The sequence below is a fragment of the Phaseolus vulgaris genome, chromosome 7, assembly GCF_051622355.1.
Source record: "Phaseolus vulgaris cultivar YP4 chromosome 7, ASM5162235v1, whole genome shotgun sequence".
Classification (NCBI taxonomy): Eukaryota; Viridiplantae; Streptophyta; class Magnoliopsida; order Fabales; family Fabaceae; genus Phaseolus; species Phaseolus vulgaris.
In genome coordinates, this window is record NC_143504.1 from 16,223,078 (window position 1) to 16,248,059 (window position 24,982).

General features: G+C 32.6%; 3 protein-coding genes across 4 annotated transcripts; 1 reads left to right on the forward strand and 2 right to left on the reverse strand.

Annotated features, from left to right (window-relative positions):
* Positions 1-3,616: 3,616 nt before the first annotated feature.
* LOC137829197 (uncharacterized) lies at positions 3,617-6,387 on the reverse strand. The gene is made up of 5 exons (XM_090304748.1): positions 6,010-6,387; positions 4,312-4,537; positions 4,144-4,228; positions 3,797-4,023; positions 3,617-3,642 (listed from the first exon to the last, which is right to left on the reverse strand). The coding sequence occupies exons 1-5, from the start codon at positions 6,385-6,387 to the stop codon at positions 3,617-3,619; spliced, it is 942 nt and encodes a 313-aa protein (XP_090160874.1).
* On the reverse strand, positions 5,832-8,376 carry LOC150025813 (uncharacterized). The gene is made up of 4 exons (XM_090304749.1): positions 8,323-8,376; positions 6,941-7,207; positions 6,600-6,677; positions 5,832-6,511 (listed from the first exon to the last, which is right to left on the reverse strand). Exons 1-4 carry the CDS (start codon positions 8,374-8,376, stop codon positions 6,413-6,415), a joined length of 498 nt encoding a protein of 165 aa, XP_090160875.1. The 3' UTR covers positions 5,832-6,412.
* Positions 8,377-12,915: 4,539 nt separating this feature from the next.
* On the forward strand, positions 12,916-23,789 carry LOC137828026 (uncharacterized). Of its 2 annotated transcripts, XM_090304640.1 has the most exons (13): positions 12,916-13,336; positions 13,755-15,205; positions 15,480-15,511; positions 15,806-15,987; positions 17,263-17,304; positions 19,032-19,092; positions 19,189-19,287; positions 19,893-19,987; positions 20,394-20,507; positions 21,018-21,085; positions 22,446-22,556; positions 22,722-22,944; positions 23,472-23,789. In XM_090304640.1, the coding sequence occupies exons 2-13, from the start codon at positions 13,854-13,856 to the stop codon at positions 23,580-23,582; spliced, it is 2,490 nt and encodes an 829-aa protein (XP_090160766.1). In that variant the 5' UTR covers positions 12,916-13,336; positions 13,755-13,853; the 3' UTR covers positions 23,583-23,789. The 2 variants fall into 2 exon arrangements, with proteins under 2 accessions (XP_090160766.1, XP_090160765.1); XM_090304639.1 differs by lacking the exons at positions 17,263-17,304; positions 19,032-19,092; positions 19,189-19,287; ... (4 more) ...; positions 22,722-22,944; positions 23,472-23,789 and having other exon boundaries at positions 15,480-15,522.
* The last annotated feature ends 1,193 nt before the right edge of the window (positions 23,790-24,982 follow it).

The following is a 24,982-nucleotide window of genomic DNA, read 5'->3' on the forward strand; positions in this document are numbered from 1 at the left end:
CATAAAAAATGTAAAAAGGTATAAATTCATAAATTAGGGATTATTTTATATGTAAATTAGCAATAAATCCTCATAAGTGCCTATATTTTAATATGAAATATTACTGAAATTAGACACTTACCACTCCCCAGGTGCGAAAGAATTCATCCACGAATTTAGTAGCCCTGCACAAAACACAATAAGTTTCTTCACATGAGATTAATATGGTAGGGGTGAAACAAACTTATGGTCAGTAATGTTAGGGAGATGATATGTGAGAATTCTATCAACAGGACATGTTTGAAAAGAAAATTTGGGGATGAAATGTTTTGTGAAAAAGCCTCTTAGAAGGTGAGAACCTTTAGGAGGGTTTGAAATAGCATCCCTAAACTTCTTAAGCAAAAATATCAAGTATTTAGAATTTTTAGGTAATGAAAAAGATAAGGAAGGAAAACACTTGGAGGTGAAGGGATGAGACCCATGGTATCTTGGCCTTCTTTTTCTCTTTCATTTTCATTTTCACTTTTGGTTTTTGTTTTAAGTTGGTCTCGTGTTACGCTTGTAGCTTTATGGTTCGTGTATTTGGACAAGTGGCAGTTATGTGCCCAAAACTTAAACATTTAAAATATTTGGTGCTTGAAGTTTTGGTGGGTGACTTGGGGGTAGAAGGATTTTGTGTAGAAACTTTTTTGGGAGAAGTGGTTTCTTTTGAATAATTGGAAGGAGAAGTGTGTGTAGAAATTTTGTTTGCATCCTTCCTAGAAGAGTTGTAGAAGCCATCATCATGAGTATGTTTGAAAGTTGTTTTTTTCAAAAGTTGCGATTCCACCTTGATGGTTAGGTGAACCATTTTCTTTAAAGAAGAATACTCATGTAATTCTACAAGATTTTTAATTTTTTTTCTCAAACCACTTACAAACTTAACTATCTTTGACTCGTCATTATCATGCATATTCATTTTAGTCCAAGATGTTTCTAAGTCTTTAAAGTATTCATCTACCGTCTTATATCCTTGATGAAGCCTTTGGAGTTTCAACAAGTGTTCCCTCCTATAAGAAGAAGGAACAAACTGCATGCGCATGCATGCCTTTAAATCATACCAAGAGACCACGATTAGCCTCTTGTTTAGCCCAATGTCCATTACAAGTTTGTGCCACCATTGGTTGGCATAGGCTCTAAGAAAGCTAACCTAACCTTTTGGTCCTCGGTGACCTTATAAACATGAAAAAGGTGTTCAACCTTAGCTTCCCAATCTAAATACAAAGAAGGGTCATTGGACTCACTAAAACTAGGTAACTTTACAAAAGCAAAAGAATGTTGTGATTGTGGTCGGTGGTGATGGTGTCGTGCATCAAAATTGGTCCATCTCCATTTGTCCTCATCTTCTTGATTTTGCCTTGCATGAGCTTCTTCTAGTCTTTGCAATCTTTTGGCAAATTGGCTAAGTTTTTCTTCTTTGTGGACAAGTTGTTTTTGGACCTCCACAAGGTCTCACAAAAGGTGGGCTTTGTGATATGAATGCAGTTTGGAAGATGCACCACTTAAAATATGAGTCATCACAACAAGTAAACAAGAAACACGAGTATTAAACAAATTAAGAAAAAAAGTTAGAAGCAAGTAATGCTTGCGGCAAAAGAAAGAAAAACATTCAAACACTCTAAGAAATTTTTTGTTCTCTTAACCAAAGTCTTTCTTGTGGTATGAACAACTCTCAAGTGAAAAAGGACAAAGCCTACACACTTGGTCAAAGATAATTCACCATAAAACTTGAAGAAAGAATAACAGACAAACAAGAAAAGCTTAAAACAAGAAAGGCTAAACCAAATTTGAAGGAAAAGAATGTGACAAAACTTTGAATAGATGACAAACAAGAAAAGCACAAAAGAAGACTATAAGAAACTCAATAAACTTTAAACTATGAAACTTTTTAAAATAGAAAAATGCTAAAGCAAAAGGATAAAAAATTGCACAAAGTTGAAAACAATTTATCAATCAAGTTGAATCCATAGTTTTGAAAATGAATTTCTATACCAATGATAACCAAGATGACTTTGGAAAATGTTTCTTTGCTGTTTTGGAAATGTCAATTTTTGCTCACTGTTTCGTAATTGCTTTACTGTTTTTGAACGTCACTGTTATATATATATATATATATATATATATATATATATATATTAATCCTAAAGTGACTTATGGCAAAGAAGGAACATAGCTTGCATCATGCATAGTTTTCAATAACATTCAATTTTCAAAAAAAAAAAAAAAATTGGTGGATGCAAGATAATTGAACACTTGAAATCATATGTTTGGAACTTTAAATCAACCTCTACTAAAACAAGTTTCTAATTAATGTGTAAACTTCACAATTAAAAGCAAGTAAGAATAATCAAAATAAGGATACCTAGAACACTAATGAGCATATGACTCAAAGTAAAAAGCAAGATCAATAAAAGACATCACAAGAATATATTCAAAACAAAAAATGCTATGAATATAAGAAAGACTTAAAAAAAATTCTGCAAGAAATTAAGGTGCTGGGAAATTAAAAGCAAGAAAATAATGACAAGAAAGTAAAGGTACTTGAATTTAAAGACAAGAATTAAAGGTGCTAGAATGTATATTGCTTGAATGTAAAGTGCCAAATCAACTCAAAAAGATAAACACAACCATAGCTCTTGATACCACATGATGTGAGTTGATTTTAGGATTGTTCATTTGATTAGTGACACTTTACTTAGATTTAGATTTTAGAACAATTATAGGTGAAAGCCTAAGGAAAATTCTCACTGGACATTAACTCAACAAGTGTTAAGTAGATGTAAAGGTTTATTTCCATAAGGCCAAAAGGAAAACACAATTAAAGGTGAAGATGAATGACAATTAGATGCAAAATTTAAGCAAACACATGGTGAGAAATTATAAATGACCGAATTGAATTCAAGAAGCCAAACAAGAACAAGACATATTTTGGAATTGAAATCAGGAATGGAAGAAGACGAGTGAAAGGAAACTTAGGAGTGGTGGAATTTTGAATGAGCACGCCACTTGGATGGTGAATTGAATCCAAGATAAGTGTAAATGCCGCCACTTGAGAGCTCACAACACTCACAAGATAAGACTAATGGTTTAGAGAGACAATGCTCACAAACTCTAACACAATTTGTGTATAGTAACTTTACTCTTCATTCAACATATCAATACATGAGGTAGGCCTCCCTATTTATATATTTAGGAGCCTTGGAAAGCAAGCTTAAAGGATAGAAAGGTAATAACAAGTGTGGTGCGGTTTTAGGTGTTGACCATAGGTCAAAACCACACCCTTCACACATTCTAGAAACTAGGTCTTCCTTTCTACCCTAATGGTATGACCCATTCTTATGTCTTCACCTCCTAATATTACTATATAGACCTACTCTTGTTTATTCTTTACTATTTGGACCCCTCATGTGAGTCTAACTTATTTACATCATTTTTCTACATATTTAAGAAGACTAGTAAGAAGAACTTCAAGTGCTTTGGACCTTGTCTATTCCTTCTATTGATGAGGTCTTCCTTTGATTACTGAGATGACTCTTCATAGTTGGCATCCTTGGTCATCTTCTTGTGGACTTGTTTTTGGGGTCTTTGTGGGTTTGCATCACTTCCCGTGATCCATGATAAAACCTAATAAAAAATGTTAAACTTTTGCAATAACATAAATAGTTTCATACGTAAATATTAATAAAGGAGGAATGTCAACATTCAACCATGAAATTGTTCTTACAACAATATAAATATAAGTTCACAGATGTTACATAAAATTAATTATTACAATAACCTGTCCACATTTCATTCGCTATAGTATCCCTAATTTGTGACTCGAGCCTGTAGTCATCCTCACGAGTTTGCGAGTGTGACACATCTATATCTCCTTGCATCAACTCACAGTCAACTTCTTCCAACAAACAATCATCATTATCCACCCCACAAAGAAAGTTATGAAGAATACGACATGCTAAAACAATATCGGTCATAGTGTCCACAAAGTAATGAGGCTCTATTCCGCTAGCGATAATTGGAAATCGCTTTTTGAGGACACCGAATGTTCTTTCGATAACATTTCTTAGTGAGGAATGACGATGATTAAACAACCCACGGGCATTTTGTGGACCTCTTCAAGAATACTCTTTTAGATGGTATCGAACTCTGCGATATGGAGTTATAACCTGGGCTTTGAGCATAAAATTCGCATCTCCAAGGTAGTATTTGCCTACAATCATCCATTAACAATTATTACTTAAAGTCATGTGACCAAATGAATATTTATTGCACTTGAAAACACACTCAACTAACCTTCCGGAATGACCAATGGATCCTCTCGTACAAACACATCCTTCAATATCCTGGAATCAGAGGTTGTTCCTTCCCACCCGGCAAGAACATATGTGAATTTCATGTCAAAATCACAAGCAGCAAATACGTTTTGTGTTGGCCAGTCTTTTCTTCCACGAAAACAAGGAGCATCAGCTTGGGGAACTTTAACACGGACGTGTGTGACATCTATGGCACACAAACAATCCTAATACAGCAACTTCACATTTATAAATAACTTGCATTGCATACAACATGAATTAAATATTTAACTATTGTTTCTCATATTCAAACCTTAAAGTATGGAAAAAAATCGATTTTTGTTTAAGATATAAGGTTCAACCTCAGTTCAGCTGGTTAAATTAAGAACTCTCCATGCAACATCAATATTGCTTTCAAAACATTATGAAAGTGACGAGACAGTATTTCCCCGGACTGATGAAAGAAGAACGAAACACTTCGATTCTTGACGTTATGACCAATGATGTGTAAAAACTTAGCCACTTGTTCTTCAACTATAGATCGGAATGCATCTTTAACCATCCCCGTTTCTCTCGTTGACATAAATTAATAAATGCTTCCGGACTTATACAAATAATGTCACGACATCTTTCAGTATGGACCAAGTACGACATCAATTCTTGCCGACAACGCGCTTTTTGTGGAATAAACTCCGGTATAATATTATTTGTCTCGGTTAACACACGCAACACATTCAATCCATATCTAACACACGCAACACTTGTGTCCGCAAATTGATTTGCTCTTGTATTTGTGAAATTAGTATGAAATCACACCAACTACATCGGGATTCATGTCATTCGTGTTAGACATCTCGATATTTTCGAAATACATAGACCAATGATTATCGTTATCCATAGTCACAAATCCTCGACAATCATATAAGTTTAACTATTAGGTCTAAAGAACCATATTTTAGAGAAATAATAGTACTCAAATTTTGTTACTATTTTTTTTTAAAAATAAAATATTATATATAAACTTTGTAAGGTGGTATAGTTATAGTTGTCACTACAAAAAAAAATGTATATTGTGGCGGTTATTTTCGTATAAACTGACGTTTATAACCGCCACAATATACGCTTGTGGCGGTTTCCCAAACTGCCATAGAACTGGCCGCCACAAAGTTTAATGTGGCGGTTTTACGCTACCCGCCGCAACACCCGCCACTTTAAACATAGTGTAAGTAGTGGCGGTTTTTATATGTAAATAGTGTCAGTTATAACTATCGCAATTTACATTCATTGACGAAGATTCTGCCGCCATAATATACGTAAATAGTGATGTTTTTAACCGACGTAATTTTAATTCTGAATAAATAAAATTTAACCACCACTTTTTTATAATTTTGTTTATAATCTTTTTTATAATTTGTTTTATACAATTATAAAATTTAACAACCATTTTTTCATAATAAAATAAAATAATGTATAAAGTTATAATCATCCATTCATTTCATTGAAAATTAAAGCACACAATAATGTTCAAAAGTTTATATGTAATTGAAAATTAAAACACATAAAAAGTTCATACATCCCTAATCAAGTTTAAAATTACAACACATAATTGTTCAAAAGTTCATACATCCCTAATAAGTTTAAAATTAAAACACACATCCCTAATCAGTTTGCTTCCGCTTCCGGCACTTGATCCTATTACTTGATTAGGTGATGTGTGACCATCTGCATTGATGAGAAGCTTTTCATTGTGTAGATTCGGTGAAACAGCAATCTCGCACTTGGAACCATTGGAAAAATCCTCTTCCTCCTTAATCAGAGTCTCCCCAGGTTCAATTGGTTGAGGAGAACTTTCAGCATTCAAATTTTCACATGAAGCTTCGACTGATTTCCACTCCCCATCATGTTCCTCACTTTCTTTTTCTGTTGAGAAATTAGTGTGCTCATGGCAATCTCCATCATCCAATAAACATGTCCCATGTTTCAATTGTGGGGTTGAAGGAGCCGGATATTTATCACATGCAGATTGCTCTTTGTCATCATCACCAAACCTGGACACATTTTCTAAATCAATTGACATCGTCCTTTTATGAGTTTTATCTTGTTCATTGCTGTTTGGAGCTGCAGCCCGATTCTAAAGATTCTACAGATTCTTTGACAGGTTTTAGTGATTCAGACAGACCATTTGCCCCAGCATTAAAAGCCTGCATGAAATTTAACCACATTAAAAACTACTTTATTCATTGTATTCTAACAATAAATGTCATCATAATGTTGTCAATGCCGACAAACCTTGTGAACAACATGCTGCCAAATATTTTGGAGCTTGTCCTCAGATAGTGGTTTACTGAGGAACTCAACGGCCCCAAGCTTAAAAACAAGAATTGTAAGTAATTAAGAAGTATCATTGGTTAGAAAATTTAAAGCAAGCACAACACAGCCTTAAAGAAAACTTTTTTCTCATATTCCCATTGTCATGCTTCCTCGTAGATCATTCATCCATTTCAATTGTTTAAAGCTTAAAAGGAAGAAAAGAAGTCGTTATATCATACAAAACCAAAGCAAGCAACAATCACAACACAAGCAAAAGAGATAATGATTCATCGTTTATACTGAAAATAAAAGTTCATTACCTCCACTATGGCAACATGGAAGCCGTCAAGACTACTCCATATTGTTGACAAAGCTTCATTCTCGTCAAAGAAGATAGAAACTGTGCAGAAATTTTCAGGTTTACTTAAGAAACTAAAGGAATAATAAGAATGTACAAGGAAGGGTGTATTGAATGCTTTGAATTTAATGATAAGTAAATGATAGACTTGAAACAATGATAAGTAAAGCTCCTTGCCAAGTACTGCGTAGAAAATGAGCTTGGAGCAGATTATCAAGGCAGATTTAAACTAGTTGAATACTAATCCATCTAGCACATTTTAATAGGACACTGGGGCTTTGGTCCATGTTGATACCCTGTACTTCAGAGTATAACCTTTTATCCTTTTCAAGTTAGAAATTTGAATTGCTACGAAGGTTCGCAAAATAGATACATGTCACATGTGCTATATGAAGTTGAAATAAATTTCAAGTATACCTTCAGAGTGCAACACAATATTGCATCTGTGTCATTACGCTACTATTGTTTTCATGTACAGCATTTAATCTAGGAAATATTTCACAAGTAGATTATTGTCAAACCAAACTTGAACTTGACTAACAAAAGGCCCAAATACAAATCATTGAAACAGAGAGTACCTAAAAATTCACTTAAAAGATAAAAGAAATTATCATCATGTGTATGGCAAGAAGAAAAAAAATAGGAACCTAAAAGTATAATTTATAAGTTGCATAACCTCAATTAAATAAGGTACAAAGAAAATATTTCCTACACTCAGTTGCATAAATTATAAAGAAAATATGCCACAATATCGAAATATTATTTAATAAGCAAACTAAAGTAAGAAAGTGAAGACATTGCTCAACACTTGATTATATATTATACTAAGCATCCTAAACTATATAATAGTAGGAAAAAAAAAGTATCTCCTACATTACAAATATTTAGTAGCTTTCTTAAACATAACAAAATAATAGTGAAGACATAAAATTGTCTTCACGTGTAATTTTAGTCATTTTTAGTGTCAACCATATCCTAAGCACATAATAATAATATAATAATAATAATTTGAAGGATACCTCATGTATATATATCTAGTCATCCCATAAATGTATTGGTATAGGATGAAATGATACTTTGCCATTTTCTATAACGTTTCCAGTTTAATTTACCTGCCCTTTTGATGACCTTCTAAATTTATTTATAGATTAAGAATCAAATTACAGGTATGAACAAATTTTATTAATGATATACTAAAGTACGTTTTCCATGATCAAACTAAGTGTTCCTTACGAAGCAGTTTATTCAATATTCTTACTTCAGAAACTCTGAATAATAGAAGGTCAAAATATACATCCTACAATCATTTAAGAAAATCTCCATAATAATGGATAAAAATACTACCTCATCCGCAATCCTCTTTACTTTTGGAATGTTGGTGCTGAAAGTTTTTTGCATTGCAACCCCAACATCAAACCTTAAAGTATAGTTTGATGGTGCTAAATGGATGGGTCTCAATAGACTTGTTTTATCCAGTGGATAGACTTGTTTTATCCAGTCTTGCCACTGTTCAGCCTCATAATGGGTACGAGCTAAATATAAAAGTATTTGAGAGTCTCTGTTATGATAAAACTTCTGCAAGCAGTTTTAGTACTGCATATAATAAAAAAAATTCATCAGCATTTGATTATTGTCATAAAGACAAGGAACTCTTAAACAATAAAGAGATGGAATCTAAAGAAACGATAAGTTCACCATTTTCACAGCCAAAGCAAAATTCCCCTAAGAAAATGAAAATACAATTCAAATCACATTTGTATTGAACCTAACACAGTGAATTCATAAAGAAAAATTAAACTCATGATGCACTTAAATTGCAGCCGCTATCCCCATGGCACATCCTGTGCAACATTGCTAATTTGGTAGAGCCTCAATTTCATTTCAATCAGGTAGTTACAAAAACTTAAAAATCTTATAATATATGAATAAAAAATGAAAAATATTAACAAGAAGCAAATAATCGAATTGAATATACAACAAAAAAACGAGACAATTACTGAACATAACGATTACAAAGAATACAAGGCATACTTGATCTTGGAAATGGAATGTGTGGAATGGATCAAGCGCGAAAGCAATGTCTTCATTTTACGATAATTAAAAATTGAGTTGACGCCTCAGCTCCTGGTACCAGTACATGTCCCTCATCACCTTCCTCATCTACGAAGGCTTCTCTCCTCCCACCATTGAGAAATCAGAAGCATCTTTAGCGTGGAACATAATCGTCTTATCGCTGTCATGCAGGTCCACAACTTCCTCATCATACTCGAATGATACCGTGCAAGCCGACGGCTGTTGCGACAATGACGATTGAAATCGTTGCGAGGATGCGTCCTTTAAGCCGGTAGCGATGGCGGACAAAACAAATGGCGATGTGTGAAGGGAAGGTTTCGCGGAGTGTTAGGTTTTGCGGAGAGTGAGGGTGAAGTGAGAGAGCGCGAGGGTGAAGATTTCGCGGGAGTGAACATTTCGCGAGAGTGAAGGTTTCATGACGGTGAAGGTTTCGCAGGGGTGAGGGTTATGTGTTTGTGGTAAGAGTGAGGGTTTTGAGCAGAGTGAAGAGTGAAGGGAAGAGTTTGAGGGTTTAAGCAGAGAAGAGTGGTGAGTGAAGGATTACATGAGAGTGAAGGGTTTCTGAAGAGTCAAGAGGGTATGAGGAGAGTGAGAGATTCTATTAGTGAAGAGGTTCCGAGACAAATTAATGAGGTTTTTGAAAAAAGAAATTAGAAAAGAGAAATTATATGGAGGAAAAGAAAAGGCGGGAAAGTGTGTATTTCAAAGAAAAATTGTGACGGTTCAAAATGACACTTTTTTAGGATAATTGTGGCGGTCATTAAAATGTCGTATTATACGGATATTTATGGCGGTTATTAATAACCGCCATATTAAAACTGTCATTATATACACAATTTTTTGTAGTGTGTATTACAAATTCAAAATAATATTTATAAAGTTTTTTTTACTTGATTCTAGAAAAAAAAATATTAAAAAAAAATATTATAGGTAGACAATCGTAGTACTTTAAAATATTTAAATATTTTGTTTAGTTATAATTATTTTATAAATTCAAAATAATGTTTATAATTTTTTTTTACTTGATTTTAGAAAAAATAAAATATTATAGATAGACTATCTATAAAGTAGTATTTTAAAATATTTAAATATTCTGTATACTTATAATTATTTTATAAATTCAAAAAATAAAATATTATATGTAGACTATCTATAAAGTAATATTTTAAAATATTTAAATATTCTATATACTTGTATTATTTTATAAATTTAAAATAATATTTATAAAGTTCTTTAGTTTTGTAAAAAAATTAAATATTATATATAAACTATCTATAAAGTAGTATTTTAAAATATTTAAATATTTTGTATAATTATAATTATTTTAAACCCTGTTCAAAATAATATTTATAAATTTTTTAACTTGATTTTAGAAAAATTAAATATTTAAATATTTTATATACTTATAATTATTTTAAAAATTTAAAATAATATTTATAAAGTTTTTTTTTACTTTATTTTTAGAAAAAAAAAATATTATACATAAACTCTATGTATTTTCAAATACAGCAAAAATTTAAATATTAATAAGCTTTTTTTTTTAACTAGCACATAAAAGTAAAATCCATTCAAAATTTTATTAATGCTCATTAATGCTCTTCAATATGCTCATTAATGCGTTTAAGCAAATAACTTAGAAAATCAAAGGACAACAACGTACATCTATGAACATAAATAAAAGAAAATAAAACAAATAAGTAAACATTACAAATTCCTTCTCCTTCATATTTCAGTCTCCAAATTCCTGCACCTCCGACAACCGCACACCTCCAACGCTTGCAAGCCTTCGACAACTGGCACCTCTAACACTTGTGAACCTCCGACGATCGCGCACCTTCGACTGCTTCTAAGGTACTCTCTCAACTCAAAACAAATAACTCACCTTCTTTCCTCTCCCATATTTATCATCCTCTCATATTTACACCCACCACATTTGAAGTAACCCACCGAACATTGTACGAATCTGTGTTTATGCAGATGGAATCTCATGCGTGAGAATCTCATGTGGAGGGAATATCTAGAACTGCATGGCACGGGTTGCTATGACACATAGGGTAGTAGGTGATGGGTAATATGGTAAAATCAAATACTTTCTCACCAAATCTTCTCAACCTAACATATAACCCTTTTTCACTTTCTTCGCCTTTCATCTCCCTCTAATACCCACAAACACCCAGATCCATCCAATCGTGATGTTTCCTTCCTTTTCAATTCAGGTGAACAGTAATCATCCGGATACAAACAAAGGCTAAGGCTAATTTGATTTCTGAGTAAAAAGACAAAGTTACACTGTTGACCTAGAAAATTCTAAAACCAAAACAATTAAATATAATAAAGCACAACAACCGATTTTTTTTTTATATTTTAAACTTTCTTGGCCGAAACCGATATATATTTAATTAATTAATTAATTGTAATTTACTTTTTTATTTTTTTATTTTAATCTCAAATTATTATTATTTTATTTAAAGTATAATTACAATTTAAATATAAAAAATTATAATCAAAATTATAAAAAATAATTATTATAAAATAACATAATTAATTATATTATATATATAATAAACTATAAATATAAATAATAATAAATATATTTTTTAATGATAAAGAAATAAATTTATATAATAGTTATTAATTAAAAAAAAATAAAGATAAAAATAATAATGTTATTTAATATAAAAATAATTTTTTATCAAATATTTATAATTATAAATATTTAAATAATATTTTAATTAAAAAATTATAATTTATAAATAAATAAATAAAATTAATTTTTTAACAAATTTTAAATATAAGGATAAATTTGTAAACTTACATTTTTATTAATTAAAAAAAAATATAATTTTAGTTACATAAATTTCATAAATTTTTCATTTTATTTACCTTAATCCAAACACCCTAACTTTCTTTACACTTTCCCTTCAAATAATGTCAAATTCACCCCTCATTTTCACTCCCTAATCCAAACAAAGCATATCCAGTTTCTCAAAACTCCTCCCCAATCCAAACACACCATAAGAGTCACCATCGATTTTCGCTTGAGCCAACTTGGGCTTCAATTCCTTGTTCTTACTTACTATTGAAGTGTTAGCTTCTAAAGCAACTTGGAGGGAAGTAGTTAACTCATTTAATTGAGCTTTTAGTTTTTCCATATCCAGAAACCCCTTATTTTCTTCAAGTTAGACTCATGCCCTTACCGAGAACAAGGATTCGAGAACATAACTTCATGACACACATCATAAAACCATTACAATATCAATCATCTATCACTTACAGTAATGGCACTAAGCGAAGGTGGCGTTGCTGAAACGTAAGCCTTTTGCTCCAAAGGGTTTAAGTTGATTGAAACCTATCGGCCAACCGCATGACCTAAGAAATTGCAATTCACCGAGCTTAAACATGCATTAAAAGTTCAAACAAGTGACAACCAAAATTAGAGCTTAATCACGTAATTAAAACACATAACATGGTAAAACAACTTATAAATTATGATTTAAGAGAAAACTAAGACCTACTCTAATTATCCGTACAGGTAGGAGCTCAACACGATTGATATAAATAGATAAACATCCTAAGATAGGAGATAATTAATCCTTCATTATTGCCATGTACTTGCCAATTAGATTGAGAAGTGATTTGAACATCAAATACAATTACAAATACTTCTACCAAGATCAAAACAAAAAACCAAAAGTGAAATAAAAAGATGAAGATAAAGATCCAAATTAAAATTGAAATGAGGTTATAAGTACAAAATACAACACAAGAGTTCTATGTATAGCTCCAAGAACAAGTGACATGTTAGCAAAGGGTAGATTGGTCACACAATTAACATAAGTATGGGCATGCGCTGCGGCATGTGTTTCGGAACTCTTGGGTGGATTGCACACAATACGAGACACCGCGATTACAGAATGAAAAAAGAGAGATACATCGCAATTAAATTACACACAATTTACATGCTTTTCAAAGGACTGCGAACGTTTCACGCAGCCTGCTCAAACCAGACAGGCACAACGTAGCTGAACAAAAAGAAAGAGGGTCACATCACTCTCATCCCCCACCCTCCTAAGATTAAGCAAACCATTCTAGGGTTTATTTTCCAAATTTCACAATTTTTTCTTCGATTACTCTTTTCTTGTTTCTTTCTGTCTGTTCCGTGTAACGAGACAACTACGAGTAGCGCTGTTTCGTCATTCCATCTGCATTCATTACTTAGCATATAACGTTCATTTGGCTTTCACATTCATCTCCTTCGGGGAAACACTGCTTCTCGTTATTCCAGGTTCGTTATTTCTTTGCCTATGCTTTACTTGTATTTAATTATTTTTGAGATCTGTTACTGCTACATTTTTAGTTGTTATTTTACACTTTTTTCTTTTGCTTAGTTCGTACGCTTATTATACCGTTGTTTCTAATCGTACTTGAACTGCATGTATGTACCTGCGATGTCTAAGAAGTAATTCCATATTTTCAAATTGAATTTTTTATTTGCTTTACACGCTGTTAATTTGATTTGGTGCTGAATATATCGGGATGATGCATCAATTACTGTCTCCCTCGTCACTTTGGCTTTGTGTTAGGTTTGAATGTTGCCATTATGTGTTTCAGTGTTGGTGATGCGTTTGTTGTACGCATTGAGTGCTTGTCAAAATTGGTGTGTCCTTGTGTGGTTTCCTAAACTTTTTTTTGGTGCCGTACAGTTACTGAGTTTCGTACAACCTACGGGTTGCTGAGGCAGGGATTGTCTTAGCTGCCAGATTCTCTCGTTTTAAGTTTTATGACTGTGTTGGCTTTTCATTATGAGTGGCGCACCTAAGAGATCTCATGAAGAGTCTGTTTATCCATCTTCGAAGCACCCGCATGAAGATTCTGGTACATATTCGAAGTTGGTTTCATCATCAGTTTCAAATGAATACCACATGCCTTATGATATAAATCAGGATTCACGGGTGGCAAAAGCACCCCGAACTGAGTTTCGCGATGCAGATAGACGATCTCCACTTCATCCTGTGTATCAGATATCTTCATCTTTAAGTGACTCTCATGCAGATCATCCTATTGGTCCGGAGAACAGGACAGAATCAAGGGATGCCAAGGATATTAGAGACATCCGGTTAGAGAATCGTGATACAAAGACAGAAAAAAAGGAATTGTATGGTGAAGCAAGAAGGGATCCTCCAAGTGCTAAGAGTGAAAAGGATGTGCGTGTAGAAGGTAAAGGAGATGACAACAAAGATATTAGGCATGATCGAGATAGTCATAGTGATCTTAAAGGTGACATCAAGACAGAGAAAGATGGTTATAATGTGGTTAGCAGTCACTTGAATTGGAAAGATTCAAAAGAGTACCATCGAGGAAAAAGATATTCTGATGCTCCTAGTGGGAGTTTGGACACATGGCAAATTTTACGGGGAAATACGCAAGGTTCAGTTGAGGTTGGGAAGGACAGTTCAACAACAGAAGAAAGGGATTTTGTCGAAGCTCATGAAGCTGTTGCAGAGAACAAAGTTGATCCTAAAGGTGATGATAGAACTAAAGAGAAAGACAGAAAGAGGAAGGAAGTGAAGCATCGGGACTGGGGAGATAGGGAAAAAGAAAGAAGTGATCGTAGAAACAGTACACAAGTTAGCAGTAGTATTGGTGACTGCAAAGAACCTGCTAAGGAAGATAGAGATGTAGAAAGGTTAGAGAAGGAGAAAAAAGATCTTTCAAAAGAGAAAGAAAATTTAAGAGAGAGGGAAAAAGATCAAATGAAGAGGGAATTGTTGAATGGAATGGAGAAAGAGATTTCAAATAACGAGAAGGAACCTGTTGATGGATTGGCCAAACTTCCTGAACATGGAATTCTGTTACCAGAGCAGAAGAAACAAAAAGATGTTGATAGCTGGAAAAATGTAGACAGAGAAGCTAGAGAGAAGAGAAAAGAAAGGGAGGCTGATTTAGAAGGAGACAAGTCTGATAAGCGTAGTAGGTGTCTTGACAAGGAAGCAAATGATGGGTGTGCTGATGGAGAAGGGGTGATGGAGAAGGAGAGAGAGGTCTATAATTATAGTAGTCAGCAGCACCGCAAGAGAATACAACGATCTAGAGGGAGCCCTCAGGTGCCTAACCGGGAGCCTCGATTCAGATCTTGTGCCCAAGACAATGATGGGTACTTTCTTCCTCTACCTTTCTTGGTTTTTTAATTGCTTGCAAATTTGAGGATCCAGCATGTTGTATCTTTTCATTATCTTATGAAGTTTTTGTTTGTTTTAATTTAAATTTAAACCATTTGTTTCAGCTATAAAAGTTGAATATTCATAATTCTATTTGTTAGAAATTTCTTTGTCTAAATTGATTGAATCCTATTTCTATGGTGTTTTTAGTTAAGGTCCTTCATAATATATTTTCACTTTAGTGATTATATCTAGCTATATTTTTTGCAGGTCTCAAGGTATGGTGTCATTTTGTTTCATGGGTTGATTTAATGTAAGACTACTGAATTTGTACCTTCATGAAATAATTCAGGTTTTAGCAGATTGCTATTATTAACCCTTTGCTTTTATATTTTATGATTTATTCTCTTCCTTCCATATTTTTGAATTTCGTTTACTCTTATTTCTTAATCTGTTGTTTGATGTGATGTTGTTATCAGTTACTAGTCTATTGTTGGTACATGATACTACATGTTGATGGAATGGAGAAAGTTAGAGCTTGATGTTTCTTCTACTTTCCTTTGCATGTCCACTATATATAATTTCTGGTATTTCAGGTAAAATAGAAGTTTCTTCTGTTGTTTACAAAGTTGGTGAAAGCATGCAAGAGCTGATAAAATTGTGGAAGGAATATGAATCATCTCAATCTCAAATAGAAAAAAATGGTGAAAGCTCTAATAATGGTCCCACTCTGGAAATTCGGATACCATCTGAGCATGTCACGGCTACAAACCGCCAAGTAAGCTTTTTGTTGTTGTTCATTTTATAGAATTGAAGAATGTGTGTCTTCATTTTTTTGTAAGGGGAGGGGGGTAGAGACTGTGGTGGTGGTGGCTTTTTTTGTTACACCGAGTATTATTGTTCCTGCTTATTTGCTGCAAAATTAATTTTAAATCTTTGTTGTTTTTTGTTTTCTCTTGATTTATTTATTTCATATCTGATGTCTGTATACTTGTAATGTCAAAGACAAGTCAGAAAGGTTTGAGGACTATGATCCATAGTGGCTGACAATCATGCTCCTTAAATATTTTACGATCTTTTTATTCTCCAAATTTTTGTTTGCATGTTCCTCATATTTTCTTTTGTTTTCCCTTGTCTTTATCTTATGCTTGTTGATGCAATAAATATAATGTTTACTGTCCATTTTTTTTTTAAAGTTCTTTACTTCTTGTTGATTCCTTCTTTCCATTAACATAAATTTGTTGAAATACTAAAATACTGGTTTTAACTTTTCTTCATTCAACCCTTTTGCTACTACCATATGGATTCCTCTAACTGTGACTTGGAATATAGTTAGCCATTTTCCACAATTTTCTGGAAACTATTGGATGCCCTTTATACAGAGCTGGCTTGTTGAAAAGTTGTAAATGATAATCTCTGCTCTTTCATATGGTTTCACTTCAATATTCAAAGGTCCTATTCTCTATTTTTGAACACTCAAACTTTTGAGATTTATTTTAGTTTTGAGTTTTTGAAAGGATGTCGCCATTTGTTCCTGAAGAAAGTAAAGATTACATAGAAACTATTTTCTAGTGTCTATATACTTTGTGACAGAAACAATATAAATGAGTTTTGCTATGGTATTGGACATCATTATTATATTGTATATCTGTTAAGTAATTGCTTATTAAGTGGTTCAATTTATTTGATAAAGTTGTGAGTTATCTCCCCCTTTTAAATTGGATGATATATGTTGTACTGTTTGAAAATTGTTAAGCCAAAGATATTGTAATACTTCAGCATAACTGTGATAAATCCCCCCCCTTGTCTATATAACTATTTGTGCCATTACATTGGTGTTTAGAAGCCTTAAATTTAAATTTAGTTTTAAAATTGGGATTCTGAATCCTCCAAGTACTCTAAGGTTGAACAATACTATTAATTGTGTTTTTTTGCAAATTTAGCTGTCAATTTTCTTAAATAACATTGTTTCTAATTCTTTCATGATCTAATCTAGCCTCTGTTAACCTTTAGAGTTGGAAATTTTTAAAATGTTGTTTGTCTATTCATCCAGGATGCTCTGAGACATCAATATCCATATTCTGCCAATTATCTGGTACCTCTTGATTTATTCAAATCTTCTGCTTCTTCCATAGTAACACCTGTCTGTATGTGAGACCGTGATTGATTTTTGGTCAAGTGACGATGCCCTAACTTATAGATGTCCTTGAAAGATTGAGTTAAAACCCTTGCTTTTGCTTGCTAGAGTATTTTTACAACCAAACAACTGCAGGCCTGAACTTTTCTATTGATCTTGAATTGTTTTCAATATGTAAGCCTTCCTATACTTCTATCCAATAGCATGTTTTTATTACATTGAGCAGTTGAAAGATTGATAATGACCAGGATACCTGATTTTTCAACCATACTACTTTAAGCCTTTAACCTTCCTTTTGGAGAAAGAAACTAGTCATTCATTATTGAAAACTGGATTAGTGTGGCTGGTTTGGCCCAAAAAAACAGGACTTCTTCTGAGGTCCAGTCTGACCATCCGTGAATGACTAGTGAGCCAAGCCTAGTTGAAATTCCATTATGGAGTTTGTCCATGGGGCTGATGAGCAAACAACTTTCATTTTTTTTAAGCTTTTAATATTGACATCTGAGACCGGGACTTCTGGTAGCATCATTGAAAACTACTATATGCATTATAGTTTGTAATGAAGATTATATTTTGAAAATATGCTTGTAGAGTGAATGAATGATTTTTTTTTTTATTTAACAATATCTTTAGAATGTTTCTCTATTAAAAATGGACTAGGCTTAACTTGATCCCAAACCCTAGCTTAAGGGGTTAGGTTTGCCTAACCCTTATAAAAATATATTTTGGTCATGTTAGTAATCAATGTTGGACATCTTAACAACGCCCATCTACCAAGTACTGACTTATATATAGAGTGTGTATGTTTATAGGTGGCCAAACTCATATATGACTAGATAGGCTCTAATACCATATGAGAAATGGGCTAGGCTTAATCCTTAAAGCTGATTGGCAGAAAGATTTCTGTGCCGAATAAGAAGTATTTTGGCCATAATTTCAAATTGATGAAGGAAAATATTCTTAATAGTCTATTTGTTTCAAAATATATCTTGTTGAAAAATGTCATTTTATCTGTTTATTTAGAAAACCAAGACGGCATTGAATACCTTTTCTTGAACTTGATCCTTGTCTTTTTATATGAGGGCAAAAGCCTTTGCCCAGTGGTAAGGTTGCTGTCCTTGATCTTGTGGGTTCAGACCCTGTCAACCTCTCTGCTTGTGGGAATAAGGCTACATCCATCTACTCTTTCTAAACCTCACAAGGTTGGAACCTCGTGCATTGGGTTTCCCTTTAAGTTTTGTCTTTTCATATCTCAACTGTGGTATGAGAGAACATTGGGGAACATCAATGGAGTTGGAAGCATTGATTGAGATATTTGATAGTTTTTTAATCCTTGTGGATATTTTTGAAATAGAGACATATATAATTAGCCATTTTGATAAAATAAAAAAATATAGATGACTGATTTGTACTCTTAGACATGTAAGAAAAGCCCATGCCTAGAGCATTAAACTAAAGACTGTGGAAGTGGGGTGTTTTTTTTCTTCCTACTTGTATTCCCTTTTTCTTTTCCATCTGCTTTTTGTGGATCTGGGAACATTTTGTGTGATGTTAATGTTTTGATGAATTGAGTTTTTCTTTTGCGTCTTTGCTTTTTGTTCTGTATAATATAAAATCTAAATCAGGATACTATTTATTTTCAATAGATGCAATCCATGTCTTGAGAATTACATTATTACATTCAGGTCAGAGGTGGCCAGCTTTGGGGGACTGATGTGTACACATACGATTCAGATCTTGTTGCTGGTATGTGTTTTTAAAAAGCAGATGCATTACCATTTTCTTAGAACTGATCTTGTCTGACAACAGTATGTATATCGCAATTTTTTTGCACCTGCACAGTTCTAATGCATACAGGTTACTGTCGCCCAACAGCGTCTCCACCTCCTATGGCCATACAAGAATTGCGTGTGACTGTTCGTGTGCTACCTCCTCAAGATTGTATGTCCTTACAGCTTGTCTTTACTTTTTCTCAAAACCTTTTTGTTATGTCAAAATGCCTTTTCAGAAAAGATATTTAGATCTAGGTTCTAGGTTCTAGGTTGCTTCTTGACAAGTTTTTCTCACATTATGAGTATTTTAAAATCTCCTGGTTGAACTTAATTTGTTATTAAACTGTTTGAAAAGGTTTATGATCGAGTTATTCTTTTCAAATAATTAAATATGGATCTACATTCTAGAACAATCAAGCTGGATTGTCTCCTACGTCCCCTCATATTTTGCTCAGATGTACCCTTTAGAACTGCTTATTGTCAGACTCAAAAAGTGTAATGGCTCTGGGAATTTTTTTGGGTTAGGACTTGATTCTTGTGGACTGAAATCTACTTTTATCTCACAGTCATGCCCACTAAGTAAGCACCCTTCTTGAAACTTATTTAATTGCATGTGCACAATTATTTTGTTGGAATTTTATATAATTGTTTATCTTCTTGTGGCTGGCAATATAGCCAAGTGTCAGTTTTATGGTTTCCTTTCTGTTTTTGTGGCTATAGATACTGTTTTCTTTTTGAATAATCTAATGATGGTAATTATGTATGCAATATCAGGCTATATTTCTACACTGAGAAACAATGTACGTTCCCGAGCTTGGGGTGCAGCGATTGGCTGTAGTTATAGAGTTGAGCGGTGTTGCATCGTGAAGGTAGTATCAGAACCCCTGCAAAGTCTCCTTTTGCCCTTTGCAATTTTCAGTTCATGCAGTTATATGAGTCGTAGTGGTTTTATATGTTCTAAATGTTGTCATGTAATCTACTTCATTATTTTCCATAGCAAATATAATGTCCGTTTAATAAATTTGTTCTCTTCTGTTTCTAGCGAATCAGAGTTTTGTTTGAATGCTTCAGTTCTGGTTTTATAACACGTTAAACTTCCTAATGAGGACATTGTTTTGGTGGAAGAAGTTCTTGACCTTAAAATGGGTCTGTACATCTACTATTAACATCTGCATCATTGTGCAAAATGGAAATATCTAAATATTTTTTATTGGTTGAACCTGGTATCTATCAATATTAAAACTCTATTTAACTGCTCATTTTGTTGCTCTTCAGAAAGGAGGTGGAACTATTGATCTTGAACCTTGCCTTACACATACATCAGCTATTGAACCCACCCTTGCTCCAGTGACTATTGAGAGGACAATGACTACCAGGGCTGCAGCTTCGGTTTGTCCGTCATCTTATAATAAAAAACTTACCACAATTAATCAAGAATTATAATTTTAGATTATGATCCATGCCTACTTTATTTATGTTAGCTAATTTGATTTTAATTTTTTTGTTTGATTAATATTTTGTTTCTGCTGTGGCCATATATGAACTTTCTGACTCATGCATTTTTTTAACATTTGTGTTTTATTAATTTCTTTTTCTACCCCCACATCCCCTCTTTTGAGTTAAGGTGTTGGTGTTTTAATTACTGTTGTATTTGTGGGCTGTTCAGTAATTAAATTGATTAAATTCTATTTCTGGCTTTAGTAATTGTGCATTGCTCTGCTTTCTAAAATTGATATTTTTTTCCTCCACAAAGGTGGGTAATAGGCGAGATCAGATAGTGCAAACTGCCTTTTGTTTTTGTAGTGGATCCGTTTTCTTTTGCATCTTCCAGGAGTTACCTTTCAATGGGTTGCTATATATAGAAAAGCAGCTATTACCGTGGTGTCTATTATTTTTCAGAATGCATTGCGGCAACAAAGATTTGTTCGAGAAGTCACAATACAGTACAATCTCTGCAATGAACCTTGGTACGTGTTAAGGATTTGGCAAATGATCCTAAGTCCACAAGTAGTAAAATAAATTTTTAATTTCAAGTTTCAAATGTCAAGGGATTAGCACAGTACTCAAGTTATAAAATGTTTATTTATTAGTTTCTGAAAAATTAAATATTTTGTTTTATTTAAAATTGAAATTAATACTAGAAGATAAAAAGATAAGTAATAAGAAAGATAAAGAAATAAAACTCTGAACTGAGAATGTTCTTGAACAATTGACTGGAAAATATATTAGAATGTGATGTGATAAACTATAATACGAAGATGCTATGGTTGAATTTCACATAACTACCCCTAATGTAAATTACTTAAAAACTTATCTTGGTAAATCTCAATCATATTATCAACTCATGAAATTATTCAAATATTATTTCCTTAAGTGAACATAAATTGATTTATTATAATTTGCAAGAGATTATAATCAATCAATCAACATAATAAAACTAGAGTTTTTAAAGATGCACAATGAAAATCAATTTATTCTTAGCATTAATTTCAGTTAGGTGTTCTTCCCAATATCCTAGATTTGAAAGCATTTTTCAATGTCAATTAAGTCCCATTTAAACACCAAATATAGAGGAAAACAATATAATTGAAATAAACCTTTGATGAATTCAAAATCAAATGTTTACATGAGTTTTGATCTCGTTACATCTAATTCTAACAAAAATGGAAACTAGTTACTCATGTTCTCGCTTGTGAGTAATTTCTGACGATTGAAAGTTGATTCGTTCGGGATGAATGCTTGAAGAGATGTTTTTCAACCGTCACTCTAACAATTTAGGATTTTTTTGCCCACCAGAAGTTATGTAACACCTCTCCTTAGATCTTCATTTATAAGAATTCTATTGGGACCCAGATAAAAGCTATTGAGTTTTTTTTTTGCAACTTTTTTTATATTGTCCTTTGAAATCTTATCTCTTGACCTATTTTATCTCACATTTTCAACAAACCATCAAAATTGTTTCATTTATTAACTATGTTATATTAAATATAAGAACTTTAAAGTAAAAATATTTTTTGACAATAAAAGTCCAAACGCGTAGAATATATGTTCAAGAATCATTGTGAAATTTTTTTTATTAAGTTTTTGTTTGCAAAATGTTTAATATGATTTTCTGATGTCTTTGTATAGAAATAATAGAAACCAATTATTTTTTTGTAAAATTTGAAAATATCTTAGCCTTAGGCAATGCATTGTGGAATATCTTGCAATATTTCTTTTGCTAAATTAGAACCTGACATCCAATACTTATTTTTCAGCTTACTGTGATTACTATATAAACCTACTATCTATACTCGTGATTATAATTTATAATTCTGTTAATGTCAGGGTCAAATATAGTATAAGCATTGTTGCTGACAAGGGTTTAAAAAGGCCCCTCTACACATCTGCTCGTTTGAAGAAGGGAGAAGTAATGTATTTGGAGACACATTTGTCCAGGTATTTTTTATATGATCCGTACTGCCTTTTAAATTGTGAAATTTTGAAGAATCCACGATGTGATCTTGAAAAGTATTATTCCGTTTTAAAGGTCTTCCAGAAAAGTCTGAGTTCTTGAAGAAATTCCTATTGGTGTTCTTCTCATAACGATTCATTTATTTGTAGATACGAACTTTGTTTTACTGGAGAGAAGATGGTCAAGGCTACACCAGCAACTCAGATGCATGACCCTAAGTCTCAAAATCACCACGCACATTCTGCAAATGGTGAAAAGAATGATTGTGAGAATGTCTTGATTGACGCATTCCGTTGGTCTCGTTGTAAGAAGCCTCTGCCACAGAAAGTGATGCGTACAATTGGCATCCCTCTGCCTCTTGAACATATTGAGGTATTTTTGAATCACTTTACATTTATTTCAACTGGCATGTTGAATAATGTCTTCAGAATTTTTCCCCTTCTTTCCTTTGTGAGTTCCATTGATTTTATACATTATTGTTTGTTGTTAAACCCTGGAAGGAGATAGGGTTTCCTCAAATGAGATAGATTCAGTAGCCTCCAGCCATTGGGGTTTGACTTTGGGGTGTTAAGTTCTCCAGTCATTAGTCGTCTGTTTTCAAAGTCAGCGTGCAAGTTGCATACCTGCTCTCTTGTTTCAGTTTCTTTATAAAACAGAAAGCCTTTTTATGTTGGCCTATTGTTAACTTGATACGTTTTGAAAATTTCTAAGCACTATATATAGTCAAGTTCACATGGTGATCTCCACTAGTCTTTTCTCTCTTGGTCCTTGTTTGGCTTTCTTCAATTTCTTTGCAAAATCACCCTAATTACAATTGCCATGCTACTCAAAGTACATTCAGAATGTATATTTAAACTTTTCAATTGTATCATAATTGAAATTCTGGACTTGCTGTCCAGGTACTGGAGGAAAGTTTGGACTGGGAAGATGTACAATGGTCGCAGACTGGTGTCTGGATTGCTGGAAAGGAATATGCCTTGGCACGGGTGCATTTCTTGTCAATGAATTAATTTGTCACAGTTTTGGGAGGTGGGGGATAGGTGAGTTTGTAAACCCCTTTTTATGTATTTTAGGCCCGATAGTGGGATGATATATACTTATTTCGAAAGACATTGTGCCATCTAACTCAAGATGTAGTTTGAGGCATGGCGATTGTTCTTCAATAAACAAATATTTACGCTGTAATATTTCTCTAAATTCATTCCTACTTGCTTCAACTGTTGCTCGTGCTGTCTTAAAAAGCTTCAATTGTGTCACTCGATAAATCCGGCCTATACATTGTATTGCATTGTATTCTGTTATAGTTTACTTTTAAAGAAAAATATTGGTCTGAGTTGACTAACGGGTTGGACTATTTTTTATGAACATTTTTAGAAAAGAAAAACAAAGAAAAAATGTACACAATTGATTAATTAGTTAAAATTAGTTTATAAAGAATACTGAGTTTTTTACCCGTGTAAATGAGCTTGTTTGTAAGTTAGTTTGTATAAATTTTTTGTATTCATTAAATTTTTATTTTTAAGTTGTATAAGTTAATTTTAATCTATTGGAGAAATTAATTTTATTTTATTTTTATAAAAAAAATTGGATTTTTTTCCAAACAAATATTTTTACTTTATGGAGAAATTATATGTCATCTTTTTAAGTACAATAAATGTCTGTATAATAATCATATTTCCTTTTTCCAAAATTTTCTTTCATTTATGCAGAGTTTTGTAGAAGAATAATGCTGGGGTATGCCATGGGGACTTACAAACCAATAAGCAAGTAAAAAAATGAAGCAGTTTAAAATATCAAAAACAAAGTAATGCAAGTGAAAATAAAACTAGACGACCCTATATGGAAGTGCAATTGACACACTTCCGTTGTAAGAACAACTATTACAAAGTTTATTGAGATTTCTTTAGAAGCATTTTCCAAAAATTAAGAAGACTTAAAATAAATGCAATATTTTTATAGTGAACAATTAATGCATTTAGTTTTGTAGTCTTCAAACACTAAGCATTACCAAAACAAAACAAGTCTCATTAATGTGTCCAACACAAAGGATACATTGTGAATATGAAGGAGGTTTACTTCTTAGTGAAAAGTAATCATACTTAGAGTATATGAGATGAAATTATATCTACATGTAATAAATAATAAATATTTCATGTGAGGTATAGTCATTTACTTATCAGCAATTGGCTAGAAATATATTACATGTTACAACAAATTTATAAGTAAAATGTGCATGAAAAAACATTATATTCATACACTTATTAATGATAAGTAGTCAATAAAAGATGATTTTCTTAGCTTATCTAACTATTTGTATATAACCTCTAAATAATATGACACATTTATCAATTATTGTTCAATATCTTTAAGTAAGTTCATGTGATTGACCATGACTCTTCGTTTATATTCA

Coding starts and splice junctions, on each gene's coding strand:
- LOC137829197 (XM_090304748.1), bottom strand. CDS start 6,387: ATGTCAATTGATTTAGAAAATGTGTCCAGGTTTGGTGATGATGACAAA. Junction 4,024..4,143: donor GTTCGATACCATCTAAAAGA/GTATTCTTGAAG, acceptor AATTATCGCTAG/CGGAATAGAGCCTCATTACT. Junction 3,643..3,796: donor AGCGAATGAAATGTGGACAG/GTTATTGTAATA, acceptor ATTTTTTATTAG/GTTTTATCATGGATCACGGG.
- LOC150025813 (XM_090304749.1), bottom strand. CDS start 8,376: ATGCAAAAAACTTTCAGCACCAACATTCCAAAAGTAAAGAGGATTGCG. Junction 7,208..8,322: donor TAAAGAGGATTGCGGATGAG/GTAGTATTTTTA, acceptor GTATTCAACTAG/TTTAAATCTGCCTTGATAAT. Junction 6,678..6,940: donor TCCATGTTGCCATAGTGGAG/GTAATGAACTTT, acceptor CTTGTTTTTAAG/CTTGGGGCCGTTGAGTTCCT.
- LOC137828026 (XM_090304640.1), top strand. CDS start 13,854: ATGAGTGGCGCACCTAAGAGATCTCATGAAGAGTCTGTTTATCCATCT. Junction 15,512..15,805: donor GGTGTCATTTTGTTTCATGG/GTTGATTTAATG, acceptor CTGGTATTTCAG/GTAAAATAGAAGTTTCTTCT. Junction 21,086..22,445: donor AATCTCTGCAATGAACCTTG/GTACGTGTTAAG, acceptor TGTTAATGTCAG/GGTCAAATATAGTATAAGCA.